Genomic DNA, 14424 nt, shown 5'->3' on the forward strand with positions numbered 1-14424 from the left:
TGATGATTTAAGCAACATAGAAATCTAATTATAAACATAATAGGGGAAGGTGCATGGCTCTCTACAAGTTTTACAAGGAAACTCAAAGGTTTTAAGAAAGATTGAAGGATCGTGATGAATCAAACATTTCATTGGGTTTTAAATATTAGAATTTTTTTTTTTTTTTTTTGATACTTAACAAAGTTCCATTGAAGAAGTAGTAAGTAAAAGAGAAATATGTCAAGTAGATATGAGGTTGTGAAATAGATAATTCCAAAAGGTAAGTTGATTTAATTTAAAAAAATAAAAAAATAAAAACTGCATTCCACATTTGACGAGGTGCATATTCCACTAGGCCTTGTCACATGTTTATCAAGGCATAGAACTCGTTGGGACTAACGCTAAAAGTATATTAATGCTCATTGTAGCATTAATAAATACTTTACCAGTGTAACAAAGTCCACCCCACCAATGCAACATTGCACATCTCTCGTGCCAGCTATCCGCATTGCATTTGCTTCCTCGTTAGCTACCACATCTAGGACAAAGAAACCACACATAAATATGGTCAAGCCTTTCCCTAAAAAATTTACTGAAGGTAGATGCATTAGGGGCCAATAAAATCATAAAGGTCCAATAAAATCAGAAACGATGGCTGAAAACCTGAAAGATTATTTTGCGCTTCCACATGAAACTTTTCTCGACATGCATTGCAGAATATCCAACTTGGAAACCCATCAATAGAGAAGTCACAATAAAATGGATGAAATCGAAGTTTCTGTGAAATTTCTGCAGCATCAACAGCCTCCTTTGCCCTTTCTAGTGCTACCATGCTACAGTCACAAGCATAGACAACAATCGTATCTTTTGCACTGCACAAATAACAGATGAGTCAGAAAGGCAAATAACAAGTAAGGATAAGGGGGCTGCAGAAGATCACGCATATAAAATCCACGTACTATGTAGCCAATGGGGAAAGTACACCATCCTACATGCAATACACAAACAGTACACAACATGCAATTTCAACCATCTGTACCCAACAACAGACAATTGAGTTGAACCAGTCCTCTGTTTCAGTGGAGAATGATGGATTTGACCTATAGTTACAGGAATCTCTCTGCCCAGGTCGTGATTCCACTTCAGAGTCCCCATTCGGCGATTCTAACAAGGAATCTTCACTGAACCTGTTTCCTTGAAGTCAGCTATAGCGTGCTCAGGTGGTGGTACATGACAATCGCAGTGACTCTGTTGGGCTGATTAGTTCGTGAATGTGGGACTAGGAATGCACGCGGGCTAGACCTACATTGGGTCTAGGCAGACGCAGACCTAAGCTGTTAAGCTAAAAGACCTTAAATTCAGGCATGGCCCATCAAGCTAAAAGACCTTAAATTCAGACCCAGTCCAACGGGCCCTATGAAGGTCCCCAGACCTAGCCAAGCCCATATGCACCCTATTTTTTATTTTTTTTTTAATGGTCCATATGCACCTTATTAAATTAAAAAGTCCGAAAATAAGGGTCTCAGGCATAAATACTATGGCGCAATCCCAGCCCATTAAGATAGCATTCCTTAATTCAGGACTGGCCAGGCCAGATGGGCCTCATGAGGGAATCCAAATGGGCAAATGTCAGGTTGGACCTTCAAGGCCCACCAGGGATGTTTACGGGCTAGTCTTTGGGCATCCATCAAAGTTCGGTGTTGCATTGTGGACATTGTTTTCGGCTCTAGAAGTCGAGAGATTGTCTTCGAGCTTTGATGGATGCCCAAAGATAACCCAAATATCTGTGGGTTCAAATTCACCTAAATCTCCCATAAAACAAGAAAAGTCTGTATCATATGTGGATGAAAGAGATTCTACCAGGGGGGGTTTCCCCCAATTTGCACCATGGCAGCACGAGCATGACAATATGATGAGAAAATGTGATGATTCTACCTCTCTTCCTCCCAGCTTACTGCTCTGCCACTTCCAGTGAGCATGCTGTGGCAGCAGTGGGGCACACCAAAAGCTTGGCTCTGAGGATGCTACAAGATATTTTGGCCATTCAATCAGTTGGGACTCAACACCTTTGACAATATGGCAATTCAATGGGACGATTTGCAATACCAACTCCTAATTCTCTAGGCCAGTAGCAGTATTGGAGGTGTTTGCCACATGCAGCTCCTACTACTGCTGGCTATGTCACATGGATTCTTCTGTTTAGGTGCTTTACCCATATTGGACATGCATCAATACACATATGGACACAAATTCTTCGAACTTCTTTTTCTTGGTTATTAATCAGTGATTACATCCATTTTGAGGTTTGATCTTCTTTTATGCATTAAGTGAGCATATGAACTTTGAAACTGTCAACGGAATCAACCAATAAAAGTATAATTGACTATTACTTGCTACACATCATAAAATGGAATACTAGCAAAACATTGTTGGATTTGGTTGTCTCAATTAAAAATACAGAAACCAAGAAACTAAGTGAAAGAAAAGTGAAGGAGATTGAGTCTAAAAATTGAGAAAGTTTTAGAGATAGGAAGAGACAGTCAGGTTGAGTGAAAAAAGGGAAGGAGAGAATGAGAGAGGGGTCATGATTGTATCTAATGGACCACCCATGCCCCACAAACTTGTATATATTATTAAAATATGTTCAAGTATGATAAGAATACTTTGTTATCTAAGTCCTAGGATCTAAGTGTCCTAAGTCCATTTGTATGGGCAATTTTGTCCACAACATATTTGCATTGGCAGTTTTGTCCAATAAGACTTTCTTTAAAATAATATGTAAGTTAAGAGATGTGTGGGGTTTGTTTGAACCTCACATCCACTCTCTTCTCTCTCACGCGTCTCTCATGTCTCTCACTCTCCTCTCTCTCTCACCTCTCTCATATATCTCTCTCCTCTCTCTCTCACCTCTCCCATATATCTCTCTCCTCTCTCTTCTTTTTTTATTTTCTCTTCTCTCTCTAGAAATCCTGACATGTTATCAAAGCAGATCTGAACTTTTCTTTCATCATCCCCTTGCCTTTCATCTTCCTCTTTCCTTTCGTCTTTCGCTTTCCTTACATCTTCCCCTTTCATTTTGGTCTTCCTCTTTCCTTTCATCTTCCCCTTTCCTTTCATCTTCCCCTTTACTTCCATCCCTTTCCTTTTCTCCAAAAAAAAGAAAAAGAAAAAAGAAAAGAACAAGAAGAAGAGCAGGAAACCCTAACCTTGTTGATGCTGATTTTGTCATAGGGTACTCTATGACAATTTGATCTACTGGTAGTATGGAGATGCTGTTTTGTGTGTGAATTCTCTTTGGAGATCGAAATCTACAGAAAGATCATGACCTAGCTTCAAGTTTTTGCCAGTCTATGTTGTCTGTGTTTTTCCTCTTTCGAGAACAAGATCTACAAAGAGGTCATGACCTAGTTTTAATAATGGCAGCATGGTGATGCTCAGATCTGTTTAATGTGGTGTTGCCCTAATTTGTTCAAGTGTGAGAACATGATAAGATTTAAATGATAAGTATCACTCTCCTCTTTAAGTGGTTTCTAATATTGTACAAGGCTTGTGTGAGTAACTGAAATTTGATGATCCTGGTGTCCTATTTTCCTTTTATTTTATATACTCATGGATAAGGAAATTAAAAACAGAATCCTTAATCTTCCTAAAACTGTGGGAATACAAATCACCTCGGTAAAATTAAATAAGTCCAATTATTTTGTATGGGCTCAATCTGTTAAAGTATCCCTTCGTGCAAGGGGAAACTGAAATACTTGACTAAGGATAAACCCAATAAATTTAATAGTAGATATGAAGAGTAGATGAGGGAGACCGCACGTCATTCTCTCGGAACTTACCCAACGAGACCCATGGGCCACAATCTGTAGCAACGGCCCATGCTTGGCTTATCAAAGTCTATTCGATAGATGGCCGAGTCTCGAAAATATAGTGGATTGCAGGTGGACCCTAAGGGCATGCACTCTCGTGGATGCAGGATACTCTCTCAAGCACATGTGCATGTCTCAACGTATCAAGTGAGAAAAAGCGGCTTCCCACTTGCGATTATTCATGTACATGTTGTGAGGTTTGTGGTTAGGGATTTGGCTCATGCCCTCTTAGAGCTAATCCTCCTAACACAGTGTTGCATTTGTACTCATAAGTAATCGATTATAGAAAGAGCTCAAATCCATAGACAAACATTCTCATATAAGAAAAGAAATTGCTCATACCCTGGTTGAAACGATAATGAGGTGTTCTCACACCGACACTGACTAGGAACAACCGTCAAGGTTTATAGCCACTAAATCTCCTCATGATCCAAATTTTGTGACTATCAACACCACCTCCATATCTCTTGTTGCACAGATCCGGCAAGTTACAAGTTCTCACTCACTCAACTACAATTGGGAACCATGGGCAATCTTGGTGTCAAGGCCTTGAAAGACCACAATCCCAACATAACCAACCCTGACTCGAACTTGAAAGACCACAACCCCAACATAACCAACCCCGACTCGAACCTGACCCCAGACCTCTAGACTTGAGGTCCATAGGCTCCAATATCACCAAATGATTCTTACACTCTCATAGGAGGAGAGCTTCAAGGATAGGATGAGAGGTTAGTTGCTAGGTGGTCTTATGAAATTGCCACCCCATTTCACGAGCTAATTCTAAATATTACCAACATATGATTACTGCTATAACTGAAGTCAGGCCGAGAGTCAAGGGCCCAACTTCAGCTTGGCCTATAAGGAAGAACCTAGATGATAAGGTAGTGGAAGTAGATTTATTCCTTAGGATTTTAAGCAGTCATGGGGTACAACTAGGTCACAATTATGTCAAATCATTGGCAGGATAAGCAAGGGAAGCACATAGTGAATATCCTAATCTATTGCCCTAACGGAACAATTCTTCACTCAAGTGTAGATCTAACACATAAGAAGAGCACAGGAAGGCTCTTCTTTAAGAAGCTTAATGTTACTGGGGAAGAAAAAGTAGTCAAATTGATCAAAGATAACCACAAAACTTATGTGAAGGCAGGGAGACTGCTTTTGGAGAAAAGACAGCACTTAGTTTAGACCGAATACATTGCCAATGTATAGATCTCACGTTGAAGGTTGTCTGGAAGTTGAAGGAGGTGACTAGTCGAATTAAGAAGGCGAAAAATATCTCCAAATTTATATACAACCACTCACACATCCTTAGATTAAGCATTATGATGGAGAGCTCATCAGGCCTGCTATCATGAGATTTGTCACTTCCTATTTCATATTTGACTATAGAGTATATCCTGGAGCATCAATCGCGAATTCAGGATTGAGGCCAATGGTCGCATCAAAAGAGTGGCTCACCTCAGATCTCGCGATGAGTCCGGTTGGGAGGGAAGTTCACGACATTACTGGCAATCGAAGATTTTGGGTTAAATGCAAGGAGGTTGTTTGGGCAAAGACACCATTTGTGTAGGTATTGACCGATTTTAAGCCATCCATGGGATTCCTTTATGAATCGAACCAGTCGAAACATGCCATCAGGGAAAACTGCAAATGCAAAAAGAATCTAGGAGATTATCGATGCAAAATGGGCTAACTAGCTACATCGCCATATCCATGCGGCAAGTAATTATGAATTTAACGTTCCATTTATGTTTTAATGTTAATTTCTTATTTTTGTTGACATATTTATGTTTATATCAACATTGTATTTAGGCTCCTTCCTTAACCTAGAATATTATTTCAACCGAGTCAGAGACCATGAAAGGAGTGAGGTACTTCATTGAGAGACTAGAGCCTAATGAAGAGGTGATTTTATCAATATATTTTAGTAGTCAAACAGTATTTCTGTTTACTTTGAAATAGTATGATTAACTATGTCAAAATTTGCGTTTTTTAGCTATCCATCTACATGGATGAACGAGGTGATTTTGGAAGGAACATGGCCGAAGAGATACGAGGAATCAGAGCCAAGTTAGCTAACAAACTTTATGACTTAGTATTTCCAAACATGACTAATATGTGTGGTTGTGATGTAGGCAGAACTTCAAGAAACAGAGAAAATCAGCAAGAAGCACACAATTTTGGAGAAACCCTAAGGCTTTCTCCCACCTAGGGCTCAAACCTTAGGCTTCTTTTACAAGACAAAGTCTTTCTTTTCTTAAATGGGAATACATGACTGAGTCTCCAGCCCATCCATGCCCTAATTTATATTGAAAAATTATTGTTTTGGACAATATTTGTCCATACAATTAACTTTTGACCAAAATGTCCAAACTTAAGTATAACTTAAAACTAAACTCCCTAACTTTAATTAAAATATCTAAAAAGTCCTTAACTGGTCCAGCAATGAAATAAATAAATAAAAATATCTGAATAGCCTAAAAATACTAAAAACACCCAAACTATTTCTTGTTCTTCTTGGAAGCCCTCCTAGGGTTTCATCCTCCAAATATGAGCGAAAATTAGGAAGAATTCTTCGCTCCCAAACAAGATACTCGTGGCTACTTGTGCTCTAATCTCCATCATTCTCCCCAAGTTGAGGAGAACTCACCCTCGCGTTCACATCTTCATCTTCATGCACCTCCAAACCACGATACTCTAACATATTAGCAATGTTAAAGATGTCTAAAGTCTCCATGTGTGAAGGAAAAGCGACCTTGTAAGCATTGTTGCCCATCTTCTTCAAAATCTTGAATGGTCTAGCCTTGCGATCATTCAGCTTGGTGTATTTTCCCACTGGATGCCATTCCTTCTTGAGATACATCGTTACACAATTTCCCACATTAAACTCCTTGAAACGGCGATGCTTGTCCGCTACTTCCTTGTATTTGGCTGTATTAACTTCTAGACTGGCACACACTTGTTGAAGCACTTCTTTCATTTGTTCAACCAAGTCCTCTACAGTAGCATGACCCTCCCCATTGGCCTGGATAGGAACCAAGTCAAGCAGATGAGTAGGGTTTTTCCCATATACCACCTTGAAAGGGCTCTTACTAGTAGATCTATTGCAAACATTATTATAAGAAAACTCGACTTGAGGCAATGCTAGGTCCCACCGTTTCTTCTTTTCCCTCACAATACTTCTCAAAAGATTGCCAAGAGTACGATTTACCACTTCAATCTGGCCATCTGTCTATGGATGATAAGCACTTCTAAATTGTAACTGAGTGCCCAATTTCTTCCACAAAGTTCCCCAAAAATGAATGAGAAACTTAGTATCCCAATGTGAAGTTATCGTCTGTGCAACATCATGCAACCTCACAACCTCTTTGAAGTACAAGTTAGCAACATGTGTGGCATCCAAAGTCTTCTTGCAAGGTATAAAATGAGCCATCTTTGAGAGTCTATCCACCACACAAATATAGAATTCATACCTCTTTGAGTCCATAGAAGTCCCAGAACAAAATCCATGCTAACATCCTCCCAAAGTGCATTAGGAATAGGAAGTGGAAAAGCTCGATATTCTGTCGTTGCCCCTTAGCCAGTTGACACGCACGACACCTCTTAACAAACTGCACAACGTCTCTCTTCAATTTTGGCCAGTAGTACTTAGACTCTACCAATACTATGGTTTTGTCTCAACCAAAATGTCCACCAAGACCCCTCCCCCCCCATGAAGGTCTGCTATTAGTGTTTCTCTAAGGGAACCTGCAGGAATACAAAGATGGTTGCCTTTGATGAGAAATCCATCTTGAATAAGAAAATCCCCCTTATACAGCCCCTCCTCGCTTCTATGGGTTCACCGAAATCACAAACCCTAGGCAAATAATCAACAAAAAACTGCAAAAATCAGCCAGATCTACGTTGTTTTGGAAAAACCTTAGCCAAAATCAGCAAACCTTAAACCCCCAATATAACTGCCCCGCTTTATAGTTGACGAGCGTACGTCGTGTAGAACCACGCACAAGACATAAATAAAGCAACCAACTCTTCATATCAATATCAGACCTTTAGTTATCAACTCTTCCTGCCCCGTGATCAAACTGCATATCATATTGAGCGCTGCTAATATGCGTTGATGTACGTCTGGCTCACCATGCTTTAATGGGACTTAAGCAGACCCGAGAGGAGCATTTTTTAGTCTTTCGAAATAGATTAGATGGCTTGGCTCGCTCAGTACTTACGCACTTCGCTCGCTGGCTTCAACCCTGGGCTCAGGCTTCCGCTCAGACGTCAGAACGTTCAGGACTTGGGCACGGCGCTCACGGCTAGGAATTTGACTTCAAGTATCTAAGGGAGGTCTTGACTATGCCAAGGGCAAGCGCTTAAAGCAAAAGGAAGGACCCGCGTCGAGATCCGTCGAGCGAGCCCAAGACCAAGCACTACTGATGGCTTTCGCGCTACCGCGCTCTTCCGTTGCTTGGTTGCTTGGTGTAGTTTTCTTCGTTTCTTCAACAATAGCTTTTTCTAAAAGCAAACCATCCACTCTCAGCCAATAGTTTGACCTTGCTACCACTGGCTTTGCTCCTTGCTAGCCAGGCAAGGCACGTTTGCGGCTTTCTGCCTCTTAATACAGCGAAGCATGCATTTTCGGTGGAACTGTTTGGTCCCACGTGTTTCTGCGATACGAGGGAAGCGGTAAAAAGGACTCCCCTAAGCAGTGGAATGAGGATTGCCAACGCGCTTTTGATCGAAAGAAAAAAAGATTTGACGAATCCTCTAGTTCCGAGAAGACCCTTACTGCTCTACTTATCCACCACAGAGACGTCCATGGGATGTGTGCTCGGTCAAATTGACGACACAGGCAAAAGAAAACAGGCCATATACTATTTGAGCAAAAAATTGACCGACTACGAGTCAAGATATTCACCATTAGAGAAGACCTGTCTTGCTTTGGTTTGGGCTACTAAAAGCAGCAGAGCAAGTATATCCTAGGCGTCGTTTCCAACGTTATGCAATACTCGGCGACAATGTTGTTATTGACGACTCTCGGGTCCCCCATGAATACACTAAGATCCTTTCGGATTTAGGGGTTTCTATTAGCACTTAAAAATCCTTAATTTTGAGGTCTGGAGCTTTCGAATTCGCTAAGCGTTTCTATGTTCGATGGGGCTCAATAGATTTCTCTCCTGTGTCTTGTCGATCATTGTTAATGCGTCGAACTGCTTTGCGTGTCGCTGCTAGCTGCGATAAGTACAACATAAGCAATTTACGTGAACTTCTGAGAATCGGTGGGGCAAGATACGGAAGCCGAGATCCCTCGATGAGGTAGGCAGATACTACGGATCCTCTGATTCCCAATCGGGCCGGGGATTTGAGAGTCTGTCCAGGATGGTCCCCAACCAACTAAAAGACCGTGAAAGAAGCCGCCTGGAGCCCCGATCATGAGATTTTATGTCGCGAGTAGGCAGCCGAGGTTGTCCTTGTCACTCTGCTCGAATGCCCTACAAATTTTGAATTCATAAATCAATTGGTGGAGCGGGCCGAACTAGGCACACAAGCACCTGTCTCTTGGAATCTATTGGGCGGGCAAGCAGAAATAGGTGGTTGTGGATTGGCTTCTCCTGATCAAGAAAAGCTTCTTCCTCCACATCGTATGATAGATATGGAGAAAAATCCTCCCATTTCCCAGGTGATACGAATCAAACATCAACTGAGAGTCGAGTAGTGTCATCATCACCTCCCTCAACAGTCAAGGAACGAACGAACCAACAAACATGGATTTTCTTCAGAAACAAGCTCCTGCGCTCCGAAGAAAGTGGATGGGGGAATTGAATGCGAAGGAAAGAAGCTTGCAGCGGTAGTCATTGTTAAGTAGGGTTCCTAGAAAGCGTTAATCTCAAGTCTGTCGGAGAAAAACAAAGGGTGATGAAGGAGAATCGCCCAAGTCAGAGCGTTCGAAACAGCTACTCTTGAGCTAGGTAGTTGTTGTTCCTAAAGGTGACAATCCCTGTAGCCAAACAAACCACGCAGAACCAATAAACCAAACTTGAAAGCAAAACCCTTAATGGAGCCGTACCCCTGTCGTTAGCACAACGAGCCCAAATAGGATGGCAAGCAACGAATTCAGTCGTAAAGCTACACGAGCAAGGAGCAAAGCCCTGAGCGATTTGATGCCATAACTCTTCTCGCTTGGGGCTTTGCTCCTTGGTCCTCCTTTTATTCAGTGCTACACAGGGAAGTGCCCTCTTTTTGTCATCCTTGCTGCTTCCCCGAGGCCTGCTTTATTCTATGCTATGTTCAAACCAAACCCACCCCATAGCGAAAGAATGCCCGCCAGGTTCAGATAAGGGAACGCTTCCCCCAGCCACTAAAGGAAAGGCTCGATGAAGGGAGGGAGATGCGGCGGGGGAAGGAAAAAGCTTTCGGAGATCCAGATAAGTTTTTTATCGAAAACGAAGAAGGTCGAGGATGGCCTAGGGTGCGTGTTATCTGAAGGGCGAAGATAACACACTTTTTCGACCGCGGTGGTATGATTGTCTGGCCCTCTCCTCGCTCCGCCCGCTGGCCTATTGGGATAGCAGCCTTCGGTGTGCCTCATTTGCTCCATATTGAAGGATGTTATCGTAGGGTGTCTCTAAGCAGGGGATTTCCGTTGCCTAACGGCGAAAATGGTTAGAAGAAAGGGTGTAGCCGTCGAGAAAGACGACTCATCCTTCCCTTTTCGTTGCAAGGGAAGGGAATGGCCCTAGTTTTTGGTTGCTTATTGCCTTCGAGTGGTTTGCAGGGTTTGACCAGTGAAGTAGTTGAATCGCAGATAGGGGCGAGGCTCGCTATGAGAGAGTAGCCGTTAGAGGCCATCACCAAATGAGCGACAGTCGAATGGGATGGAATGACGCCTATGTCACAATAAAAAATGGTGCTACAGTAATTCCGTAAAGTGCTACAGTAATTCTGTGAAGTACTACAGTAACTTTGTACAGTGTTACAGTACTTTCATATTGATTGGGGGCTCTAATACCAATTTGATGTAAGAAGAACTTGAAGAAACAGAGAAAATCAGCACGAAGGACACAATTTCGGAGAAACCCTAAAGCTTTCTCCCACCTAGGGTTCAAACCTTGGAGTTTTTACAAGACAAAGTTTTTCTTTTCTTAAAAAAGAATACATGAATGACTCTCCAGCCCATCCATGTTTTTATTTATATTGAAAAATTAGCTCTAATACCAATTTGATGTAGGAAGAACTTGAAGAAACAGAGAAAATCAGCACGAAGCACACAATTTCGGAGAAACCCTAAAGCTTTCTCCCACCTAGGGTTCAAACCTTGGGATTTTTTACAAGACAAAGTCTTTCTTTTCTTAAAGAGGAATACATGAATGACTCTCCAGCCCATCCATGTTTTTATTTATATTGAAAAATTATTGTTTTGGACAATATTTGTCCATACAATTAACTTTTGACCAAAAGATCTTAACTTAAGTATAACTTAAAACTAAACTCCATAACTTTAATTAAAATATCTAAAAAGTCCCTAACTAGTGCAACAATGAAATAAATAAATAAAAACATCTGAAATAGACTAAAAAAAACTAAGAAACACCCAAACTATTTATTGCTCTCCTTGTTCAACTTGGAAGACCTCTTAGGGTTTTCATCATCCAAATATGAACGAAAATTAAGAGGAATCTGTCGCTCCCAAAGAAGATACTCGTGGCTACTTGTGCTCTGATCTCCATCAGGTTGCAGTTCTAGCTTTTAATCAACTGATTAATCTTCAGTCATACTTGTTGTCCATGGTAGGAGTTATATGGACTTCGAACGCAATTACAAAGATTGCAATCAAGGTCTTAAGACAAACTTGCTACACCACAGGGTGTGTGAGAAATTGGAGTATATTCCAATGGATTCATACTCCAAGGAGGAATAGGTTGAAGACAGAGAGGCTGCACAATCTAGTGTATGTCCACTATAATCTTAACTTGAGGAAGAGACAGCTAAGGAGGGAGGCCACTAAGTATAACCAGATCAATTTCGACTACATATTCCGAGAGGACCTTGCAGAGGAATGACTGGTGGAGTGGGATGAACAAATACTGAAGAGGGCCCTAGAATAAGAGGTTGCAAATGAACATGATGATATGGTAGCGGAAGGGACCAACTAGGAGGGCATGCAAGACGACATGCAAGAGAGACAGGTGGAGGGGGCCACTAGCAGCGGGAAGTCCCTGAGGAGGAGGACTGCGGTGGTCGGCTACAGTACAAGAGAAAGCTGCATAACTACTAATATCGTAGCCCATCTGATGAGCCAATGACTGAGCCAGCGTAGCAGCCAACGACATTGCCAGCTATCCAGCCAGGGTACTGAGGAGCATAGCGACACAAATAAGGGAGGAGCCATGGCCAAGGTTGGGGGGAGAAAGAAGGTCAAACGAATCTTGGTGACTATGGCTTAGGGACCAATTTGACTAACAATCCCACCTTGCAAGGGGCACAGCTGGGACATGGACTGCTCCCTCATTCTCAAAGATTTTTGGCAGAGCCCCAACATTGATAGCAGGACCAAGGAATACCCTAAACATCATTGATGCTCCTATTACCTATTTGTATTTTTCTGTATTTGACTGATATATTGAAATGAAATTGCATTTCGGACACGTCGTATACTCTATGAGCATGCATTTCACAGCATCTATTTTGGAGGCATTGTGTAGCATTTCTTTGCTCAATTCTCTATGTTAAATAGAAATTGGACATTTTAATTCAAAAATTCCAAAAAATACAACTTTTTATTTTTTTAGGATTTTGCCCAAATGTTTTTCAATTTTCTCAAGTCCACATGGGACTCACATTGGAGACAGATGAGTCACCCAAATAACTTGCCTCAGCCTAGGACCGTGGAGAGTCCTAAAACATTGGCTAAAAGAAAAAAAAAATCAAAAGTTGATAATCACAATGAAGGCTGAGTTCTGGGCAGAGGCGAGTCCTAAAACATTGGGCCAAAGATGATAAGAATGCAAAAATTGCTACTCAATAAAACCAAGATGAGGGGGAAAAAAAACTTAAGAACAACTATAACCACCATATGATATTATATGCATAAATAATACTATCACTCTTTGAGTAAAAATAAAGATGGGGAGTTCGGTTACCGCAATATAGGAAGCACAGAGCTTCCATTTCCACATCCCACTTCCAAAATGGTATACCAGCCATGGGCATCAAGTAATTCCGGAAATTCTTTCAACAAATATCTCCTTTCCTGAAGAAGAAGAAAAAGAAGCAGCAGCATGAAAAATAATACAAAACCAATTCATTTTAACCATATTACCCAACACAAAAAATTTTGGCAGCAATACCCCTTCCTCCCAAGCTCCAAGGGTACAGAAAAAGCCCTAATTGCGCAAATGCTCTAGTGAAAATAACCACAGCCCCCTTTCTCTCTCTGAACCAAATCATTCAAACAAGAACTCGGAAAAAGGAAAATAGGAACCCAAACTATGCAAAATGGAACAAGTTTTCAATTAATGGGAACCTTGAAAAACCTTCCCCTACTGTGACGATTGTGGAAGCTTTTCCAGGCCTCTGCATCTTCACCGCTTGATGAAGAAGAAGAAGAAATGACAATGTGGGGTTGACAATGGTGACGAAGTGAAGGACTGTTCTCAACTTCATGTCGAAGATTTTCCCATTCAAAGTCTTTTGAATAATATCGAGCTCCAACCACCTCAATCTCTTCCCCAACTTTTTCTCTCCTCTCCATTTTCTCCTCAGCAACTTCTCTACTCTACGCGCGCCTCCAAAATTTATCACGGGATTCTGGTGAAAAATATTTTTCAGATTGGCCTGATAAATTATTTTTATTTATAATTATAAAATTTTATCACATCGAAAAAAGTTTATATAGAGCCGTGGGTCTAAATTATCAAGTCTACCTCAAAAATTTCACTAGAAGATGTTGTTTTGGTGCCCCAATATCCTATAATTGGTGTTATCAAGATGTTTGGATATAAGAAACAAATAGATTTCAAGTTTTGAAAATAGTGTATTTTACAACATATTTTTTTACTGTCAATTTTAAAGATTTTCAAGTTTTTATAGAGCTCTCGATGTACCTTATTTTTTAAACTTTAAAATTTATAAATAAATATAAAAATATATTTTAAAGCTATCAAAAATGATTTTCAATATTGAAACCACATTTCTCGATACTATTTGAAGGTAGGCTCTAATTTGATTGTTTAGAGCCCAGGCTCTACACAAACTGATTTTTATCTGTTATTACGTACTATCTTATTATAATTAACCCCACTTGAGCCCCTAGAAAGGGAATGTATACAATGTGACCATTTACCTTTATATTGGATATGCAGGGTCCAAGCTAAAAGCAAACAAAAGTTGGACCTTCAATGCAATTTTTGAAATTTCAAAAGCTGTTAATTTTATTTTCAAACAAATTTAGCATTTTCGAAGTCCAAAAATATTGAGCTCATATGTTTTTATAAGTTAATGAGCTTATATGTTCATATAAACTAATGGGCTACTAGTTTATATATATATATATATATATTTTGTTATGTTTAACAATATC

At 40.6% G+C, this 14424-nt stretch overlaps 1 protein-coding gene across 3 annotated transcripts in view; it reads right to left on the bottom strand.

The window, feature by feature from the left end:
- The window catches only part of LOC18422962 (Methyltransferase family protein), a 34014-nt gene extending 20240 nt beyond the window's left edge, over nucleotides 1–13774 (bottom strand). For all 3 annotated transcript variants that reach the window (XM_020671141.2, XM_006827455.4, XM_088872709.1), the window contains exons 1-4: nucleotides 13369–13774; nucleotides 12986–13095; nucleotides 643–851; nucleotides 426–517 (exon numbers count right to left, since the gene is read on the bottom strand). In XM_020671141.2, coding sequence (XP_020526800.1) covers nucleotides 426–517; nucleotides 643–851; nucleotides 12986–13095; nucleotides 13369–13596 — 639 coding nt within the window. In that variant the 5' untranslated portion in view covers nucleotides 13597–13774. The remainder of the gene's footprint in view (nucleotides 1–425; nucleotides 518–642; nucleotides 852–12985; nucleotides 13096–13368) is intronic.
- Between the last annotated feature and the right edge of the window lie 650 nt (nucleotides 13775–14424).

This window comes from Amborella trichopoda, chromosome 7 (assembly GCF_054954075.1).
Source record: "Amborella trichopoda isolate Santa Cruz 75 chromosome 7, AtrichopodaSantaCruz75HAP2 v2.0, whole genome shotgun sequence".
Lineage (NCBI taxonomy): Eukaryota > Viridiplantae > Streptophyta > Magnoliopsida > Amborellales > Amborellaceae > Amborella > Amborella trichopoda.